Genomic DNA, 21,613 nt, shown 5'->3' with positions numbered 1-21,613 from the left:
TTCTGCTCCTGTGGTGTTCATCCGGCTCTGCACCTTGTTGTCCAAGTTAGCTAAACATGAGTTCCCTGAAACTCTTCCCACTAGTTGTTTCTCCATATACTAAACTGAGCAATGTGATTGTAGTTTTTTGCTCCTAAGCTCTTAACTAATTTATGTACTTTAAAAGCAATAAAGTTTGACATGTTCGTCCTATTACGTTTACACCTCCAATAAGCCCCAGAAATGCTGGAAACGCTCAACATAACGAATCATTTCTGGGCAGAGAAACAAAGCTAAAGTTTAGGTCAATAATTTTTCATCGGAATTGGAAGAGAAAATCTTGAGATGGGCAATGTTTGTGGGGATATGGTTCAAGCATAGGTAGGTGGTACTAGTTTGGTTTGAGATTATGTTTGGCATGGACTGGTTGGACCGAAGGGTTTGTTTCAATGCTATCTATGACTCTATGGAGGAGAGGATTTAAAAAGTGACTTGAGTGAAGATAGTGCAAGGCAAAATGAAGTAAGAACAAGAAAAGTGTAAGTCCAGAGGTGATCTAAACAGTTGAGGAAGTCAGATGAATGGAAAATCTTGCCAAGTATTTAACTTGATTTTATTCTTCCAAGGCTTCCTTTACTTTGGCATTCCGTGTTATATTTCAAATAGAGGTCTGTCCAGACTTTCGTCATTTGGCACTGGCTCTACTTCAAGTGTTATAAAAGAAAAGCTGTTGGCAGGTGTGACTTATAGACTACAGAACATAAGTAAGTGGTTGTTGTAACAAAGGCTGGAGGAGTGAGCCATCACTCTCATCTCATTATTCTATGATTCACCAATAGAAAATAATTAAAGATGGCCAATTAAATACATTATTGAATTAGGATGTAAATTAAAAAGCTCTGTCAACCTGATTTCTTTAATACACGATTATTGAGTTATTATCGAACCAAAGCTTGCTCAATGAAGATGCAATAATTGATTAATTTGGACTGAAAAAGGTGAGGGTTCTTTCTAGATGGTATGAAGTTAAATACAGTGGATGCCTAAAGAGACCTGGGGGTGCAGATGCATAGATCTTTAAAATGCCACAAACACATCAGGAAAACTAATGGAATGCTGGCCTTTATATTTAGAGAACTGGAGAATAAGGGCACAGAAATTATGCTGCAGCTATATAAAACCCTGGTTAAACCCCACGTGGAGTACTGTGAGCAGATCTAGGCACCACACCTTAGAAAGAATATATTGACCTTGGAGGGAGTATAGTGTAAGTTTACAGATAGATACCTGGATTTCAAGGGTTAATTTATGAGGAGAGATTATACAAATTAGGCTTGCTTTGTCTAGAATTTAGCTAGTGACCCGACTGAAGCTTCAAGATATTAACATGAAAAGACAGGGTAGATAAACTGTGTTTTCACTTGTTGGTGATTCTGGAACTAGGGGGCATAGTCTGAGACTTAGCGCCAGACTGTTCAGGGGCGATGTCAATAAACACTGTTACAGACAAGGGCTGGTAGATGTTTGGAGCTCTCTTACACCAACCATTGTGGATTGTGGATCAGTTGTTAATTTTAAATCTGTGCTAGATAATTTTTTGTTAAGCAAAAGTGTCAAGTGATATGGGCCAAAGGCAGGTATGTGGAGTTAGGCCACAGATCAGCCATGATCATTTGAATGGTGCAACAGCTCAAGGGGCTAAATGGCCTAGTCCTGTTCCTATGTTTCTACGTTAATGTGCACAGCCAGTAATATGGAAACTAAAATGTCAATCCTTTAGGTAACCTAATACACTTTTCAGGAAAAGAGAAAAAATATTGATTTCTCTTTGCAGAAATTCACTTTTTGAAGAAAAACAAAATCACTCTCTGGTCATTAGGGTTATTCCTGAAAGCATAGAACATAGAACATAGAACATTACAGCGCAGTACAGGCCCTTCGGCCCTCGATGTTGCGCCGACCTGTGAAACCAATCTGAAGCCCATCTAACCTAAACTATTCCATTATCATCCATATGTTTATCCAATGACCATTTAAATGCCCTTAAAGTGGGCGAGTCTACTATTTTTGCAGGCAGGGCATTCCACGCCCTTACTACTCTCTGAGTAAAGAACCTACCTCTGACATCTGTCCTATATCTATCACCCCTCAATTTAAAGCTATGTCCCCTCGTGCTAGCCATCACCATCCGAGGAAAAAGGCTCCCACTGTCCACCCTATCTAATCCTTTGATCATCTTGTATGTCTCTATCAAGTCACCTCTTAACCTTCTTCTCTCTAACGAAAACAGCCTCAAGACCCTCAGCCTTTCCTCATAAGACCTTCCCTCCATACCAGGCAACATCCTGGTAAATCTCCTCTGCACCCTTTCCAATGCTTCCACATCCTTCCTATAATGCGGTGACCAGAACTGTACGCAATACTCCAAGTGCGGCCGCACCAGAGTTTTGTACAGCTGCAACGTGACCTCATGGCTCCGAAACTCAATCTCTCTACCAATAAAACCTAACATACTGTACGCCTTCTTAACAACGCTATCAACCTGGGTGGCAACTTTCAGTGATCTATGCACATGGACACCGAGATCTTTCTGCTCATCCACACTACCAAGAATCTTACCATTAGCCCAGTACTCTGTATTCCTGTTACTCCTTCCAAAGTGAATCACCTCATATTTTTCCGCATTAAATTCCATTTGCCATCTCTCAGCCCAGCTCTGCAGCTTATCTATGTCCCTCTGTAACCTGCAACATCCTTCCGCACTATCCACAACTCCACCAACTTTGGTGTCATCCGCAAATTTACTAACCCATCCTTCTACGCCCTCATCCAGGTCATTTATAAAAATGACAAACAGCAGTGGCCCCAAAACAGATCCTTGAGGTATACCACCAGTAACTGAACTCCAGGATGAACATTTCCCATCAACCACTACCCTCTGTCTTCTTACAGCTAGCCAATTTCTGATCCAAACCGCCAAATCACCCTCAATCCCATGCCTCCGTATTTTCTGCAATAGCCTACCATGGGGAACCTTATCAAACGCTTTACTGAAATCCAAATACACCACATCAACCGCTTTACCCTCATCCACCTGTTTGGTCACCTTCTCGAAGAACTCAATAAGGTTTGTGAGGCACGACCTACCCTTCACAAAACCGTGTTGACTATCCCTAATCAAATTATTCCTTTCTAGATGATTATAAATCCTATCTCTTATAATCCTTTCCAACACTTTACCCACAACCGAAGTAAGGCTCACTGGTCTATAATTACCAGGGTTGTCTCTACTCCCCTTCTTGAACAAGGGGACAACATTTGCTAGTCTCCAGTCTTCTGGCACTATTCCTGAAGACAATGACGACATAAAGATCAAAGCCAAAGGCTGTGCAATCTCCTCTCTAGCTTCCCAGAGAATCCTAGGATAAATCCCATCCGGCCCAGGGGACTTATCTATTTTCACACCTTCCAGAATTGCTAACACCTCCTCCTTATGAACCTCAATCCCGTCTAGTCTAATAGCCTGTATCTCAGAATTCTCCTCGACTACGTTGTCTTTTTCCTGTGTGAATACTGACAAAAAATATTCATTTAGCACCTCTCCTATCTCTTCGGACTCCACGCACAATTTCCCACTACTGTCCTTGACCGGCCCCAATCTTACTTTAGTCATTCTTTTATTCCTGACATACCTACAGAAAGCTTTAGGGTTTTCCTTGATCCTACCTGCTAAAGACTTCTCATGTCCCCTCCTGACTCTTCTTAGCTCTCTCTTTAGGTCCTTCCTGGCTAACTTGTAACTCTCAAGCGCCCTAACTGAGCCTTCACGCCTCATCTCTACATAAGCCTCCTTCTTCCTCTTGACAAGAGATTCAACTTCTTTAGTAAACCACAGTTCCCTCGCTCGACCACTTCCTCCCTGCCTGACAGGTACATACTTCTCAAGGACACGCAGTAGCTGTTCCTTGAACAAGCTCCACATTTCAATTGTGCCCAGCTCCTGCAGTTTCCTTCTCCATCCTATGCATCCTAAATCTTGCCTCATCGCCTCATAATTGCCTTTCCCCCAGCTATAACTCTTGCCCTGCGTTTATATACCGATCCCTTTCCATCGCTAAAGTAAACGTAACCGAATTGTGGTCACTATCACCAAAGTGCTCACCTACCTCCAAATCTAACACCTGGCCTGGTTCATTACCCAGTACCAAATCCAATGTGGCCTCGCCTCTTGTTGGCCTATCTACATACTGTGTCAGGAAACCCTCCTGCACACATTGGACAAAAACTGACCCATCTGAAGTACTCGAACTGTAGCGTTTCCAGTCAATATTTGGAAAGTTAAAGTCCCCCATAACAACTACCCTGTTACTTTCGCTCCTATCCAGAATCATCTTTGCAATCTTTTCCTCTACATCTCTGGAACTTTTCGGAGGCCTATAGAAAACTCCCAACAGGGTGACCTCTCCTTTCCTGGTTCTAACCTCAGCCCATACTACCTCAGTAGACGAGTCGTCATCAAACGTCCTTTCTGCCACCGTAATACTGTCCTTGACTAACAATGCCACACCTCCCCCTCTTTTACCACCTTCCCTGATCTTACTGAAACATCTAAACCCCGGAACCTGCAACAACCATTCCTGTCCCTGCTCTATCCATGTCTCCAAAATGGCCACAACATCGAAGTCCCAGGTACCAACCCATGCTGCAAGTTCACCCACCTTATTCCGGATGCTCCTGGCATTGAAGTAGACACACTTCAAACCACCTTCCTGCCTGCCGGTACACTCCTGTGACCTTGAAACCTTACTTATGACCTCACTACTCTCAACCTCCTGTACACTGGAGCTACAATTCAGGTTCCCACCCCGCTGTTGAATTAGTTTAAACCCTCCCGAAGAGCATTAGCAAATTTCCCCCCCAGGATATTGGTACCCCTCTGGTTCAGGTGTAGACCATCCCGTTTGTAGAGGTCCCACCTACCCCAGAATGAGCCCCAATTATCCAGGTATCTGAATCCCTCCCTCCTGCACCATCCCTGTAGCCACGTGTTCAACTGCTCTCTCTCCCTATTCCTCGCCTTGCTAGCACGTGGCATGGGTAACAAACCAGAGATAACAACTCTGTTTGTTCTAGCTCTAAGCTTCCACCCTAGCTCCTTGAATTTCTGCCTTACGTCCCCATCCCTTTTCCTACCGATGTCGTTGGTGCCTATGTGGAACACGACTTGGGGCTGCTCCCCCTCCCCCTTAAGGATCCGGAAAACACGATCCGAGACATCACGTAGGTGAGGCAACACACCAACCGCGAGTCTCTCTCGTTCCCACAGAATCTCCTATCTGTCCCCCTAACTATGGAGTCCCCAATGACTAATGTTCTCCTCCTCTCCCCCCTTCCCTTCTGAGCAACAGGGACAGACTCTGTGCCAGAGACCTGTACCCCATGGCTTACCCCGGTAAGTCGTCCCCCCCAACAGTATCCAAAATGGTATACTTGTTTTTGAGGGGAATGGCCACAGGGGATCCCTGCACTGTCTGCTTGTTCCCTTTCCGTCCCCTGACTGTAACCCATCTACTTTTTTCCTGTACCTGAGGTGTGACTACCTCCCCGTAACTCCTCTCAATTACCCCCTCAGCCTCCCGAATGATCCGAAGTTCATCCAGCTCCAGCTCCAGTTCCCTAACACGGTTTCCGAGGAGCTGGAGTTGGGTGCACTTCCCGCAGATGAAGTCAGTGGGGACACGAGTGGTGACCCTTACCTCCCACATTCTACAGGAGGAGCGTACAACTGCCCTAACATCCATTCCCACTGTTCTGAATTCCCACACAGACAAATTAAAAAAAAATACTAGCAGCCTTACCAAATCAGCGCTAAAAACCTTTTTTTTTGGTTAGAGGAGGAGGATGGGTGGGAGACTACCTAGGTAGTGTTTCGGGTAAAGCAACCGCCCAAATATATTACCTCACTTACTCCAAAAATGGAGTCACGCGAGGTAAGACTTCTTTAATCGAAAAGCTCACCTTCCCAGGCTGCCCTCGCGCTTCCTCCTGGACTCCCGCCGCTGAAACAACTGAAAGCTGACTGCAGGAAGTACCTACAGTCACTCTCCTAGAGAAGAAGCAGGTTTCGCCCTGAGCTCAACAAGATGCTTTGGAATAGGAAATATCAGCTGATAGTCCTTCCTCACAGGTTGAGTATTCCCTAACTATTTCCAGATATCAAAACACTGTCCGTCTCGTCACCCTTCAAACAACCCAAACTGGGATCTACTGGAGATGGGATTTCTAGGAAACCTTGTTTTTGCAAAAAAGTCTCCCAATTAACAAGTTCTTTTAAAGAATTCACTCAAGGTAACTACACAATTTGAAATAAATCAATTTTTCCCAAATCCTTCAAACTTTAGACCTTCAAGAAAAGTTAAATATGAAGCAGCTTTGTAACATTGTAGTTAGCCTGAAATGCTATGAATTTCTCCCCTGGTTTCCACAACAATATATCAATTGGACTCCAAGTCAAGTATGTGAGGCCCCTGCCAATATTGGTTAGCCACCTAATAGCAGGCCAACAATAAGCCAGCTTCAGAAATGGGTTAAACCAATTTCATTACATGCTCAATTCTGGAAGAAAATTACTGGTTTTAGATTGGCAAAAGATTCAAGACTAACAGTGTTGGGTTCATGGATTCACCGTGAGAGTCTATTTAAACAAACTTTTTTTAGGAACAAAGTGATGTTAAAATATATCAGATGTTTGAGGAATGATTTGAATGTCTTTTGTCGAAGAAATTTTATCAGTTAAGAGTTTTGAAATATAACTGCTCTTCAATTTGGCAATAAAATGAGAAGTTTCTGTATAAAACCACACAGCACAGAAGGAAGCTATTCAGTTTATTGTGTTTCTGCCAGCTGTTTATAAGAACAGTCCCAAGTCTGATTTTTTTTTTCCCCTAACCCTGCAAAACCTCTTTAAATTAAATATCCAATTTATTTTAGAACTCCATTATTTAAAATGTCTTATTTTAGGCAGGTTGTTATAATAATGATTAAATACATAAGAATGTAGTCTCATATGTTCCCGTCGTTATAACATATAACCATTTTTCAAATCACATAGGCAACTGCTCAGTTTTACAGATGTATTGACGTAGTGACGTAGTCAGGACCTCAGTGCCATTTTAATTGAAAATTCTGATCCAATGCCTGTAAAACTACTTGATTGTTGTCTCGGAACTGGAGCTGGATTTAAAGGCCCATTTGACAATATTTGCTTTTCTCAGAAACATGACAGAACAGTTCTTGGTTTCAGCTCAAAGTTATTTCATTTAAGCTACCTAAACTGTAAAGGCTGTGGATATTGAGCCCCCATTTGAGCACTGCAGAATTCTTGGCCTTGTGAGATTACACTACACTGGTTGGAAGCAGACTCCACACACACTCCATGCTGAAACACATTGGACAGGCTTTCCATGACCTCTCATAACTACTTGTTATGAGAGAGCTAAGGTCTCAAACCCATGCAGAATGTCAGGATACGAACAAGTGCTGGGGAGAGAAGGAGAAAGAATATCTCTCTCTGAGGTATCTTCTGCTTGGTCCTGTGAAGGTCCAAGAAGAAAGGGTAAAGGGATAAGATGATGCATAGAAGCTAGACATCAGCAGATGGCCAACTTGAGAATATGCAACTTGAAGTGTTGACACTTCTTACATTTTTTTCTGAGGCAAATGAGGGTCACAAATAATATGTAAAAGGTGTTCAAGTAAGATGCCAGTAAAAGCAGATTGGTAATGTGAACGACTTGTATGTATAGTGCCTGCAGTGAGAACTGGAGAAGAATTTAGATGCAATGAGAATGGTAGTGGGGCATGATGGATGTAAAGCCAAATCAAATGTAAGGAAAGATGGAGACATTGAGAAGAGTTGATGGTTGTGTGAGGACTAGAGAAAAATTGTCATTGTATGACATGAAGAGAGCAAAGGAAGAGGTGAATATGGAATGAGAAACAGTGTTTGTAAATTAGTGTGCCCTTGCGAGGGAAGGTGATGGTGTGGAGTGAATGGTTGAAAGTAGTAGGGCAAGGGGTGAAAAGAGTGTTTTATGCTCCTGTTGAGAAAAGAGTTAAGTGTCTAGGGCTTCAGGTGCATAATTCTTTTTAAATTTGCTGACAAACAGGGTGGTTGAGAAGGTGTTCAGCACGCTTACCTTCATTGCTCAGACCTTTTGAGTATAGGATTTGGGACGTCATGTTGAGCTTGTACAGGACATTGGTGAGGCCTTTTCCAGAGGACTGTGTACAGTTCTGGTCACCGTGCTATAGGTAACATATTATCGAACTGGAGGGGGTCCAGAAAAGGTTTAACAGGAATGGAGGGTTTGAGCTATAAAAATAGGCTGGATAGACTGGGACTTTTTTAGCTGGAGCATAGGAGGTTGAGGGGTGACCTTTATAGAGGTTTATAAAACTATGAGCATAGGTAAAGTGAATAGCAAAGGTCTGTTCCCGAGGGTGGGGGATTTCAAACTAGGGGATGTATCTTTTTTTAGGGTGAGGGGAAAGATTTAAAAAGGACACAAGGGGCAAATTTTTTTCCACAGAGTGGTTTGTGTGTGGAATGAACTTCCAGAGGAAGTGGTGGATGTAAGTGCAGTTACACCATTTAAAAGACATTTGGATAAATACATAAATAGCAAAGGTTTGGCGGGATATTGGCCAAGTGCAGGCAGGTGGGACTAGTTTAGTTTGGGAATATGGTTGGCTTGGACTGAAGGGTCTGTTTCCATGCTGTGTGACTGTAATGCACAGGATTGTTATGGAACGGCTTACCTATTCAATGATAGAGTAGGGATGCATTGTTGTAAATGCAAATTGTAACTGTTGCAAATGAGAAACGATTGAATTGTTTAAACAGCAATCAAGTGAGTTAGCCAGTCATAACCGATGAATTATCCTAAATCATTTATCTCAAAGAATAAGTCTTGTGGCCATTTTAAAGACTAGAAGAATGGAAGGACGTAACAATTAAGAACTGGAGCAGACTATCCGATCTGTTGAATCTGATCTGTCATTCAATTCAGTCATGGCTGATCATCAGTTTCCACTCCAATTTTATATTTGCATCCTATATACCCCGATAGCCTGAGACACCAAAAATTTGTCTGTCTCGTCCTGAATAATATTCAGCGATGGAGCATTCAAAATCCTCTGGGGTATATTTGATTTTCAGCAGTATCTATGGAGGGAAATGTGATTTTGAATCCTGCACATTTAAGGTTGCTTAATTTAATCATGAGAGATACGTTTTAAAAAAATGCTTTATTCTCATCTGTGTTAGAGGAATTTTACGGATCTATCTGTGGCTAGCTTGCACCTTGTTTGCAGTTGTTCTGAAGCCATCAAATGTGGAGGTAAGCCAGGGACTCCATGCATGAATGCAGCAAACTGCCATGTAGTATTAGAGACTGTAACTCTGGTCACAAGCTCAATGAGAGTTGGTTCAGGAGAATCTCCCTTATCACGTTAATGTTCTAGGTATACCTAGTAAGTTGTGTGTGTTGACTGTAAATTTACTGTTTGTATTTAATACAGTTTACTTAATCACTTACCATTAAATAAATCTTTCATCTTGTATCATTACTCAATTGAATGTTTATTAATTGTCTTTTCAAAGACTAGAAAACCATATAGCAATGATAAAATTAAAAGTCAGTGACTTTTCTCCAGAGTTTGCTGTTAAAGAAGTGATCAGTAATGTTATATCCAAAGAAATATATAATCTGAGGACATAAAATAGTTGGTCTTATTTATTTAATAATCTAGAAAGTGAGCCTGTTTTTAAGTTGGTGAGCTCCACGTTCATTGTTGATCAGATATTTTTGTGAAGCTCGGTTAGGGTTGCTAGTATTGGCTGAATGTGTTGCAGGAAATTTATTGTCACTAGTAAACCGATCTGTTAAAACAACAGCAAAGGCATATTTTTAAGGTTTCTGTGATTTATCTCTATGCTTCTTTATAGCAATATCCTAGAGACTAGTTACCAGTTCCAGGTCATGGCTGATCATTTACTTCGATGGCTTTTCCCAACACTTTCCCCAACACTTTCCCCATGTCTCTTTATGTCATTGGCATTCAGAAATCAGTCAGTCCTTACTTTGAACATACTCAATGACTAATCTTCCACAACAGGCTGGGAAGTTACTTCCAAAGATTTACAAATCTCAAATAAAAGAAATTTCACCTCATTTTAGTCTTAAGTGGCTTCCCCCCTTATTTTGAAATTGTGTCTCCTGGTTCTAAACTCCCCAGCCAAGCGTAACATCTTACCTGCATCAATCCTGTCTATCTCTAAGTATTTTGTAGATTACAGTGAGATAGAATATAATAGAATCCCTACCATGTGGAAGCAGGCCATTTGCCCATTGAGCCACAGAGACCTAGGGGTTCAGGTTCATAGTTCTTTGGAATTTGCGTCACAGGTGGACCGGGTGATTAAGAAGGCATTTAGCACGCTTGTCTTTATTGCTCAGACCATTGAATATAGGAGTTGGCACGTCATTGAAGTTGTACAGGACATTGGTGAGGCTGCTTCTAGAGTACTGTGTACAGCTCTGGTCACCCTGCTATAGGAAGGATATTATTAAATTATAAGAGAGAGTACAGAAAATATTTACCAGGATGTTGCCGGAACTTGAGCTATAACAATAGTCTGGATAGGATGGGACTTTTTCACTGGAGCGTTAGGAGGTTGACGATGACCTTAAAGAGGCTCATTAAATCATGAGGGGCATAGATAAGGTGAATAATAAGGTCTTTTCCCTAGGATGGGGGAGTTCAAAACTAGTGGCGTTTTTTAACGTGCGCGGAGAAAGCTTTAAAAAGAACATGAGGAGCAACTTTTTTACACAGGGAGTGGTTCATATGTGGAATGAACTTTCAGAAGAAGTGGTAGATGCAGGTACAATTCCAACATTTAAAAGACATTTGGATAAGTACATGAATAGGAAAGGTTTGGAGGGAAATCGGCCAAATGCAGGTAGATGGGAAGAGTGATAGTTTGGAAAACTTGGTCAGCATGGACCAGTGGAATCGAAGGGTCTGTTTCCATGCTGAATGACTGACTCTGTGACTCTGATTTCTTCCTCAGTAAAGACAGGTAGAAAGTAAAAATTCAACATTTTGTGCCATTTCTCTGTTCCTCAATATAAATTTTTCTGCTTCTGCCTTTAAGGGACCCACATTTGTCTCTGCTAAACATTTCCTTTTTAAATACCCGTTGAAGGTTTTATAATCCTTTTTATTATTTTTGATAGTTTACATTTATATTATATTCTCCCATTCTTTATTAGTTTCTTGGTCGTACTTTTGTAGTATGCTGAAATCCCAATCCTTGGGTTTATTATTATTTCAATGACTTTATAGGCCCTTTGTTTTGATGTTGCACAATCATTAAATTCTCTTGTTAGCCACAGTTGACTGCCTGTTCTGAATTTTGTGCTTTTAAGGAATGGATAGTTACAGCAAACTATCATAATTATTTCAAGATTATCTATTGTCCACGTACTGTCATATTTTCTAATGAATTTTCCCAATCCATCTCAGCCAGGTTACCCTTCATACCTTTATAATTTTCTTTCTCCAGATGCAACCATCTTTAAATGAGCTACATCACATTCAAACAATGTATAATTCTATCATATGGTCACTGATCCTTAAAGCATTATTTACACCAGGTTATTAATAAGATCTTCCTTGAAACATAAAAATACATTTCAAAAACACATTCTGTAGTCAATTCTTCAATGTACTTCTCTAGAAAACTACTCCTAACACACTCTAGAAATTCATTCTTCATATCATTATTACTCATTAGGTTTTCCCAATCTACATGTAGATTGAAATCACCCACGATTATTCTATTACTCTAATGACATGCTTCTCTAATCTCCTGCTTAACCATGTTGCACACTGCCATGATGGGTTGGTGGCCTATAAAAAAATTACCAATGTTTGCTGTCCCTTGCTTAGTTCCGCCCAAACAGATTCCTGTTTTGTTCTTCCAATCTCAGATTCTCCCTTCCTGAGGTACTGATCCCACCATTGCTCGGTACAATGCCACCTCTATTTTTCTTTTTTACCCGCTCTTCCCAAATGTTGCATATGCTTGAATACTCTGTTCCCAGTTGTGAACATCCTGCAGCCATATTTCTGTAGTGGCAATGGGAGTATAACTATTTACCTTTATTTTTGCCTTTAAATTATTTACCTTGTTATGACTGCTGTTTGCATTTGGGCAAACTCTTTTTGATATTATTTCATGTTCCAAGCTAAGGTGATGCGCACCTTCATTTCACTTTCTAATTTCACTTGCCACTTTTATACTTCCTGTAATCAGCTTTACTTCCTTCTCGTTTGAGCGACCACTCAAGTTCCCAGCCCCCTTACAAACTAGTTTATCCCCTCCCAACAGTACTCAGAAATCTCTAGATGTCCCTCTAATGCCAAATCTCCAAAGATGTTGATGGGCATATGGCTGTGGAAGTAATCCTCAGATTATTGCTCTTGAGGTCCTGCTTTTTAATTTCCTTCCTCACTTTATAAAATCAAGAGTTTCAGGGTCTCATCCCTCTGCTTATTCATGGTGTTGGTAACAAAGTGGACCGCAATTACCTAGTTCACAGTCTCCCAGAAGAGTATTGTGTAGCTGCTCTGTGACATCCAATACTCTGGCACCAGGGATGCAACATACTCAAGTTCCAAAGAAGTGTCACTTTGGACTCAAAACATTCACTCTTTCTCTCCCTTTCGGTGTTGCCAGATTTACTGATTTCCTCCTGCACTTTGTTTTTCACCTCTGTTTATATTAATCTACCATCCTGGAGTCATGTTCACTGCTGCAGAAATGCCTATCTGATCTCCTGTCTATGGGAGTCCCCCATTGTCTTTCACTTCTCTTCCTGTCCTGGATAACCAAGTCACCCATGGAGCTACAGACCTGGTTCTGGCTGCACTGTCCTGAGGAGCCCTCTCAGTAAAATGAAAAACTGGGTAGCAAGCAAGATTGACTCGGGGGACTCTGGTTCTCCTAGAATGCCTGGTAGTCACCCAGTCCTTATGCTCCTACCCTATGGTGTGACCATGTACCTAACCATGCTATCTGTATGGATTCATAGCAGTGACTGCAGCAGCTGCTTGAGTTCCAAAACCTGGAGCTCAGGTTCATGAAGTTGTTCCTGCTTCTGGCAGATGTGTTCATCTAGGACACATCTGAATGTCTATTACTTCTCACATACCATGGAATACACATTCCACCTGGCTGGGCTGAGCTGACCTGCCGTACCATAACTTTTAAAACTATTTGTTGCAGTTAGATTAAATAGAATAACTTACCAATTACTCAGCAGTTAATTTCTTCCCTGTGCCAAAGTAACAGCCAATTACTGAAGGCTGAAAAAGGTTTAATAAAAAAGGGAAAAAGGAGCACCTCCTCCTAGCCTTTCTCACCAAACTCCCAGTTTACACTTTTTGGACCAAAAGCAGCACTTATAATCAGGGCCTCACTGAGGAATACCCTTTTTATCTTTGCTGAAAGACAACTGAATTCAAGCTTCTGATGGTCAGTTTTAATTCACCATGTAGATAAAGTTGCTGTTGGAGAACTTGTACATCCTTTTTTTTTGAGGCTAGAATAAAATATAACTCTTAACTTAATGATGTTCAGTTAATTGCTAAATTAAAGAAAAATTGGACTTCAGAAAGAGATTAACCCTTAACTTTCTAACTCAGTGCAAACCCATTCTATTCCTATAGACCCTAAGTTTGAATATCCATTTAAATTCATTGATTGTGTTTGTTCTCCCACTTTCATAAGGGTTTCAGTTCTTTACACCTCACTATGTTTAAACAAAAGGTTTTTCTTCACTGGTTCTGCCCCTTCCCCAGCTTTTACAAAGATTTTTAAGTCTGTGACCCTAGTCTGTGTAGCATCAACTAATGAGGCCAGTTTTTCTTTGTCTGTCTTATCTAGGTCTGTTATAATCTTGAAAATCTCAATTAAATCTGTCTTCAATTTCCTTTTTCTCCAAGGAGAACAACCTCAGCTTCCCCAAATTGTAGCTGAATTCCCTCATCCCTGGAACCATTCAGGTAAATCCCTCTGTACCATCTCAAGGACCCTTGCACCTTTCCTCAGCAGTGATGACAAGAACTGAACTGGATTGTGGGATTAAAAGAAGGGAAAAATTGAGATTTACAATGTGCATCAGGAAAAATACCTCAGAAATGAAAACAGTTGGAATATACAGAATGGTTATCACCTTCATCTTCTCCTGTTTATTTGTTGGCTTCTCTTGCTCTTTTTTTTCTTTTAATGAAAGATGGCAGTGAGCAAGGTTGGAGAATGTTGGTAACGTACTCACTTCATTAGACGAGTACAACTATGCCTCACCTGTCAAAAAGGTGCCACACTGCCATTGAGTGGGAACTGGAAATACATGCTACTTTGTTGCTGTCTCTGTGCATGAAATTCAGGACAATACTTAAGGGATGGTCCCTGATAATCCAACCTCCAGTGGAGATGGGAAGGAAAATTTACTTGGTCTAAAAGTCCAGGGTGTGTGAGAAAATGGAACTCCTATCTTAAAAGACTGTGGAACAAGAGGTCTGCAAAGTATGATGACGTTGACACTTGTATGCAAGAAGTCACAGGAGCCATAAAATCTAAGAGCAGAAGCAAGCCACCAAGCTCACTAAGTCTGCTCTGCCATTCAGTGGGATCAATGGCTGGTTTGGTTATCCTCAAATCCACTTCCCGGCCTTTTCCCCATAAATCTTATTTCCCTTACTTATTAAAAATCTGTCTGTTCCAATCTTGAGTATATTTAATGAACCAGCCTTGTCAACCCCCTGTGGTGAAGCATTCCACAGATTCACTACCTTCTGAGAGAAGAAATTTGTCCTCATCTTCATTTTAAGTAGGTGACCCTATACTATGTATTTATGCTCTGTCCCTCCTTCAAGGAAGGCAACCCCTCTGCATCTACCCTGTCAAGTCCATAAGAATTTGTATGTTTCTAAAAGGTCTCCTGTCATTCGTTTCTACAGTCTTTCTTCATTTAAATAATAGTCATCTCTAGTTTTCCTGCCAAAGTGCATAACCTCTCATTTTCCTTCATTATATTTTCATCTGCCAAGTTTTTGCCCACTTGCTTAGCCTATCTAAATCCTTCTGCAGACTGTCATCCTGACCCCTTGCCTTCCCCCTTAATTTTGTGTGTCCAAAAAATTGTCAGTAGTTCAGTCACTTTCTTCATCAAGTCATTAATATTTATCTTATAATAAACAAAGGATAATGATTAGATGTTTTTACAAATGTAAAAACAAAGTGTGGCTCCAGCACAGTTCTCCATTAGTTTCAGGTAAACATCCTGAAAATGCCTCTTTTGTCCCAACAATGTTATCTATTAGTTACTTAATCCTCTCTCCATGCTAATTATTCAACCCCCAAAACCATAGGTTCTTGTTAACTAACCTTATGTGTGGTACCTTATCAAATGCCTGCTGAAAATCCAAATATATTATTTTCAATGCTTTTCTTTCATCTATCCTGTTTGTTACCTCCCCAAAGAATTCTAATAAATTTTCCATATACAGTTTCCCCTTTGTAAAGCTATACTGACACTGCTTGAGCATAATATGTATTTTGAAATGTTTTGCGTCACATCCTATGTAATGGACTTTTAATGTTTTCCCAATAACACATGTTGAGCTAACTGGCCTATAGGTACCAGACGTCGGCCTCTCTTTCTTTTTAAATAAAGGTGTTACATTGGCAGTTTTCAAGTCCTCTAGGACTTCTCAAGAATCTAAGGAGTGTTGGAAGACTACTGCCGGTGCAAGCCCTATCACTGTAGCTACTTCCTTCAATATTCTTGGATGCATCCCATCAGGCCCAGGGGACTTATTGGTCCTTAGCCCTATTACTTTCCCAAATACATTTTCTCTCGTGACAGTGATTGTGTTTATTTCCTTCTTTCTTTAGCCCCTTTACTATTTAGTATTTTTAGAATGCTATTAGCACCCTCTACTGTGAAGGCTATTGCAAAACATTCATTTAACTCCTTCGCAATTGAAGTATGTGTCACTAACACTGGTCTTAGAAAACCAAATTTCCACTTAGGGAAATCGCTTGAAAAGATGATTGTCTGGGATTTGAACCTATCTCTTCTCACTGTTTGCTGAACAAATTTCTAGGATTGGTGTAAATTAAATTATTTTGACTGCTTATCCATCAGGAAGGGAGATAGCAATAGAGACATCTAGAATAAAGAAACAATGGCTTGGGGATTTTTTGCACTGCGTCCAGTCCATCATCAAAGCTTCTGAATTCGGAATATAGTTAGTGGTGCACTTTGGAAACTATGGGGGTAGGTCATGGGAAATTCTGAGCTATAATTTTAAACTTCACTTCAGTCAACCAAAAATGTAAATTGAAAAGAAGAATTTCTTCCCACAAAGGGATGTGAGAAAGTGAAATTGTTTTTTTAAAAAGGATAGGGGTGGCGAATCAACAGAGGCTTTTGAAAGGAAGTGTATGAACTTAGGAGCAAGGAGTATTTAGGCTGTGAGGTAATAGTGACCTATAATGACACAACTTCTATGGCTAATAAAAATGATGGATCTAGCTATACGCCCCAAATGCCTATGTCCCCAGCTCAAATTTAGCAAGAGTATTACATTATCATGGAATATTTTGAAGGGAGAGCATTCACAGTGATACATTGCATGGGTGAAGAGGTCATACCTGTTTCAAATTTGTCAAGAATAAGAAACAAGTTTGCAAGACCATTGGACTGTTTAAATGCCTTTTAGATGACATAAATTATATTTTTACATTGCATGCCTTTATAATAAACATCATTCAACAGTCTGGCACATTTTATTTGACTTTGTTTAGATTGCCATTTGTGGTATGTATGTATGTAGCTGGTTAAATCTGTGAATAGAAATAACTTGAACTAATATATTGCCTTTTGCATCCTCAATGTCCCAAACATTTCACAGCTAAAGTAAACCTTTTGAATTCTTTTGTATTATTTTAGGGGGAAACAGGGCAGGTGATTTTGGTCACTGGGCACTAAGACACTAACCCTAACTCTAATGAAGAGTTATCCACTTCAGTAATGTTGGTTAAGGGATAAATATTGTATCTGACACAGGGGGAAAACTCACTGTTCTTCTTTGAACAATATGTTGTGTTCTGAGATCACTGCATCAGAATTTTAACCAAGATGATGTGCTTTAAGTCACCAGAACGAGAATCACCAAACTCAGAGGCACGAGTATTGTTACTGAGCCAAGACTGACATCATATGTAGTGGGTTGCAACCTTTTGCTATGCTGCAGAAGATTGTTAAAGATTTTGCCCTTCAAAATTCTGATTGGTAAAGGGGTCTCAAAGAATTAATCCTAGGGTGCAAACAGTGTTGAATTTTTAAGCATTTTTCACTGAAATGGAATAACCAACATTTTGTTAATTATTCTGCAATTCCAGGTAAAAGTTTGGAAAAACCAGAGTAATACATGCAACTAAAATGTAATTTGTACTTCTTAAAACAAAACACGTTTTTCTCAAGATCAAACAATATTTGTCATAATTAAATCACTCTTGTTTATAGAAGACTCAAGTAGTGTCAGTCACAAGCTGATTTTATTTTTTAATTATTCTGACAGTTGTGTGTCGTATCTCTGGCCCTGTTCAGAACCCTTATCAATCTGAATTGTGAGGATGTTATGTTGCAACTTGTCTTGAGGTAAGAAAGTGCTGAATACAGTACGGAAGATTCATTAGTTTCAGTAGTATTAAATATTAACTAGCAAAATGATTATGACTTGAAACTGCTATAATATTCAAGTTAAATGCAATAGTGTGCTAAGAATTTCTTTCAACAGTTCTTTAAAAATGAAAAAAAAATCAAACCTAAAATAAGGGACCGAGAGTTTCCGTACAAGCATGAACGACACGTTTGTCAAATATCTCGCACAATGCAACAATGTGCAGCTATTTGTCCCACTAATGCAATGGTTGTAATTTTTCAAAACTTCTTGGATTCTGGAGAAGTAACAGAGGTTTGGAAAGCTGCCAGTGTAACACATAAATTTTAAAAAAAAGAGCGAGTCAGAAAGCAGGTAACAATAGGTTGATTAGTCCAACATCTATTGTTGGAAAAATGTTGGAATCAACTATGAAGGGAGTATTGGCGGAACATTTGGAAAATCATGATGTAATCAAGCAGAGTCAGTGTGGCTTCATGAAGGGAAAGTCATGTCTGACTAATTTTTATTGTTTTTTGAGTAAGTCTGAATCAAAGTGGGAACCAAAGAGGGGAACTAGAGGGTGTTTATATTTGGACATCGAGGAAGAATTCAACACAAGAGGTGAAGTCATAAGATGTGAACCAATGGTGTAAGAGGTAGTGTATTGACATGCATAGAGAATTGCTCATGGACAGGAAACAATGAGTGGGAATAAAGCATTCTTTTTCCGGTTGGCAACGTGTAACCTGTGGGGTTTCACAGGGATCAGTGCTGGGACAGCAACTATTTAATATATTAATAACTTGGACAAAAGAAGCGAATGTACTGTAGCTAAATTTGCAGATGGATCAAAAGTAGGTGGAAAGGCAAATTGAGAGGGATACAAACAGTTTAGACAGAGTTATTAATAGGTTAAGTGATAGGGCAAAACATTGGCAAATGGATTACAAAATGGGAAAATTTGTAGTTGTTCATTTTGGAAGGGAGAACAGAATATATTTAAATGGAGAAAAACTGCAACAAGCTGCAACACAAAAGCACTCTGGACGAATTGTGGACAAAATGCAAAAAGCTAACAGACCAGTAATCAGAAAGGCTAATGGAATGTTGGCCCTTACTTCAAGGGGTATGGAGTATAAGAGTAGGGAAGGCTTACTGCAACTGTACAAGGTGTTGGTGAGACCAGATCTGTAGTACTGTGATACTGTAGTCCTCTTAGCCAAGGAAAGATATTATTTCATTGGAGGCAGTTCAAATAAAGTCCACTTGGATGAGCAAAGGCTAAACAAGTTGGCACTTTAGTCATTGGAGTTTAGAAGAATGAGAGGTGATCTCATTGAAACTTATTAGATTCTTAAGGGATTTGACTGGGTAAATGCTGAGAGGATGTTTCTCCTCATGGGAGAATGTAGGACCAGAGGACATAATCTCACAATTAAGGAGTGCCAATTTAAGACTTAGATAAAGAGAAATTTTTTCTCTGAGGATTAAAAGTGTTTGGAACTCCTTGCCAGAGAGCTGTGTGGGCAGAGTCCTTGTGTATATTTAAGACCGAAATAAATAGATTTGTGATCAACAGGGAAAAGCAAGGGTTATGGGGGAATGCTGGAAAGTGGATAATGAAGAATGTCAGATCAGCCAATGTTCTATTAGATGCTGAAGCAGGCTCAAGGGCCGAACAGCCTATTCCTACTGCTTCTGGTCTTACTGAACGTAAAGATGTTTATGTAGAAAGAAGGGTAAAGACAAAAGCTGATCCTGTGCCTCACTTGTATTTAATACTTTGTTTTTTAATTGGAATGAAAACATGCTATTCTTTGAGTTCTAATTTATATTATCAAGTGTACATTATTGTACATTAGATGTAATACAATATACTGATATATCCTTTTCAAAAAATGAAAACTGACAATGTGGAATACCCACATCGACTTATGCTGGCGGTACAAAGCAGAGGTTTGACTCTCCTTTGAGAACTAAAACTGAAACACACAAAGAGGAGCACCTCGCCCTATAATCTGTAAAAGAGTGTGAAAAGTGGTGTAACCTGCTTTTCAGCAACTTCTAGGGGTCAAATAAAATAAATTCCTGACCCTCAGCTTAAAATCAACAAGTAACAATTTATTTATTTGACTCTAACAGTGAACAAATTAACTGAACTATTAACAAACCGAGTAAATCCCTTCTAACTACTAACTAATACCAAATAAAGCAAAATTCCAATGGTATGCTGTTCCAATAAATGCAAGTTCCACTTGTATTAAAAAAAAATGTAATCTCTCAAAATTACAGCCGGGTTATGTGCCTTCTGGAATTTTCTGTGCCTTGTCCGTTGACTCTTCTGTCAGGAATATTAGCTAGTTGTGCCTTTGGTAGTTAGATGGTGCTTTCTGTAAGACGCAGAGTAGGCTGTGAGAGGCAGCATTCTCTCTTGAGAGCTGAGGGCTGCTAGCTCTGGGTGTTTTGTTCAACTGCTCCCTTTTTATACCCTTGATGAGATATCAATATTTCTTCTAATAGGATTGGTCAAAACCATCAGACTTAAATTTAATAGGTTTTTGCTATCTAAATGCCTGATTCAAGTTGATTGATTGGCTAAATTCAAAAGCTTGTTGTCTTGCTAAAAAATTCTGCTTGGCCTGCTGACCATATGGCCTTTTGATGCAAATGTTTCAATTCGGGTGCTCTCTGTGTGCTTGCAGACTTTCAAGCTGCTGTTCACAGATGTCCATTTTAGAACTCTTAAGCACAGAAAAAGCACATGATATTTTAAAGGGGCCACACAATGCTTTCCCACCCTCCCCCTCCAGCATTTCTAGCTTCCTGCCTCCCAATCCACACGTACTGTACCCGACTTCACAACATTGGGATGTTTTGATATGGCCTAACTCTGTTGGATCATCTATCTCTAGCCCAGCTCCATGCCAGTCAGAGTGGTGAATACAACGGAAATCTGCTTTGTTTTCATGTTCCCTTCACATCCTATGTGAGCTTGATGAATCTCCATTGTGTGAGGAAAACCATATTCTTTAAGAATGGCCACAGAAAGTTATATCTGACACTATGCCTTGTGATGAGAGATGCGACCTCTGTTCCCATCTTGTAAGACGCCCAGGGCCTGTATGAGCTCACCACTTTTTCCAGCTTCAGAAATCCTGCCACTTGCAGTTTCCTGACCTATAGAGCCAGGCACAGCTGCTACTAAGGAAGGGTAAGCTCAGTGTTAAAGCTTTTAACTGAATTCTATTTGCCTGTTGCAATCTTATGCCTTTTTCAGTTCAAAATGTTGGCATGTAACTTTGCTTTTCTATCCCACAGAATTATTTAACTCTAAGTCTGTAATTTTGGGATCCCAGTAAAATCTGTGCCAGACTTTTTAAACTGCCAATGTACAACTACCTGTGTGCAATTTTTTGGACTTGAATAATCAACAGGAGCTGACAGCACAGCTTTGGTCTCCCAGTAATGACTAGGACCCTGAGAGCCACTCAAACGCTGGTTAGCACTCACATTTAAACAAATGTTAATACTAAAAGATCAAGTTGTTGACAATGAAGGGAAGTATTATTTCTGACTTTGTAAAGATTAAACGTAAAGGATGTAAATATTTCATTAGCCTTTGTGATATTAAAGCAAGATTGTACGCATGAAGAAGGACTAGATAAAGATTAATTGAAGGAGGATTCTGTGCGAAGGCACAAAACCAAGTTAGTGTGCAGGTTAAGAAGAAGCTCAGAACTTGAGGTACCTAAACATCAGTCAGATGGCTGGCAAAGTGGTCACAGTGATGCATTAGAAATAGTAGGAACTGCAGGTGCTGGAGAATCCG

At 40.0% G+C, this 21,613-nt stretch overlaps 1 protein-coding gene across 5 annotated transcripts in view; it reads left to right on the top strand.

Annotated features, from left to right (window-relative positions):
* Positions 1-21,613, top strand: part of fhip1aa (FHF complex subunit HOOK interacting protein 1Aa) — a 182,866-nt gene that overhangs the window by 124,947 nt on the left and 36,306 nt on the right. For all 5 annotated transcript variants that reach the window (XM_048600882.1, XM_048600866.1, XM_048600879.1 and 2 more), the window contains one exon: positions 17,701-17,780. In XM_048600882.1, the coding sequence (XP_048456839.1) occupies positions 17,701-17,780 (80 nt within the window). The remainder of the gene's footprint in view (positions 1-17,700; positions 17,781-21,613) is intronic.

Source organism: Rhincodon typus, chromosome 1 (genome assembly GCF_021869965.1).
Source record: "Rhincodon typus isolate 14 chromosome 1, sRhiTyp1.1, whole genome shotgun sequence".
NCBI lineage: Eukaryota > Metazoa > Chordata > Chondrichthyes > Orectolobiformes > Rhincodontidae > Rhincodon > Rhincodon typus.
Note: the sequence above shows the minus strand (reverse complement) of the source record. Positions and strands in the feature narration are given on the sequence as shown.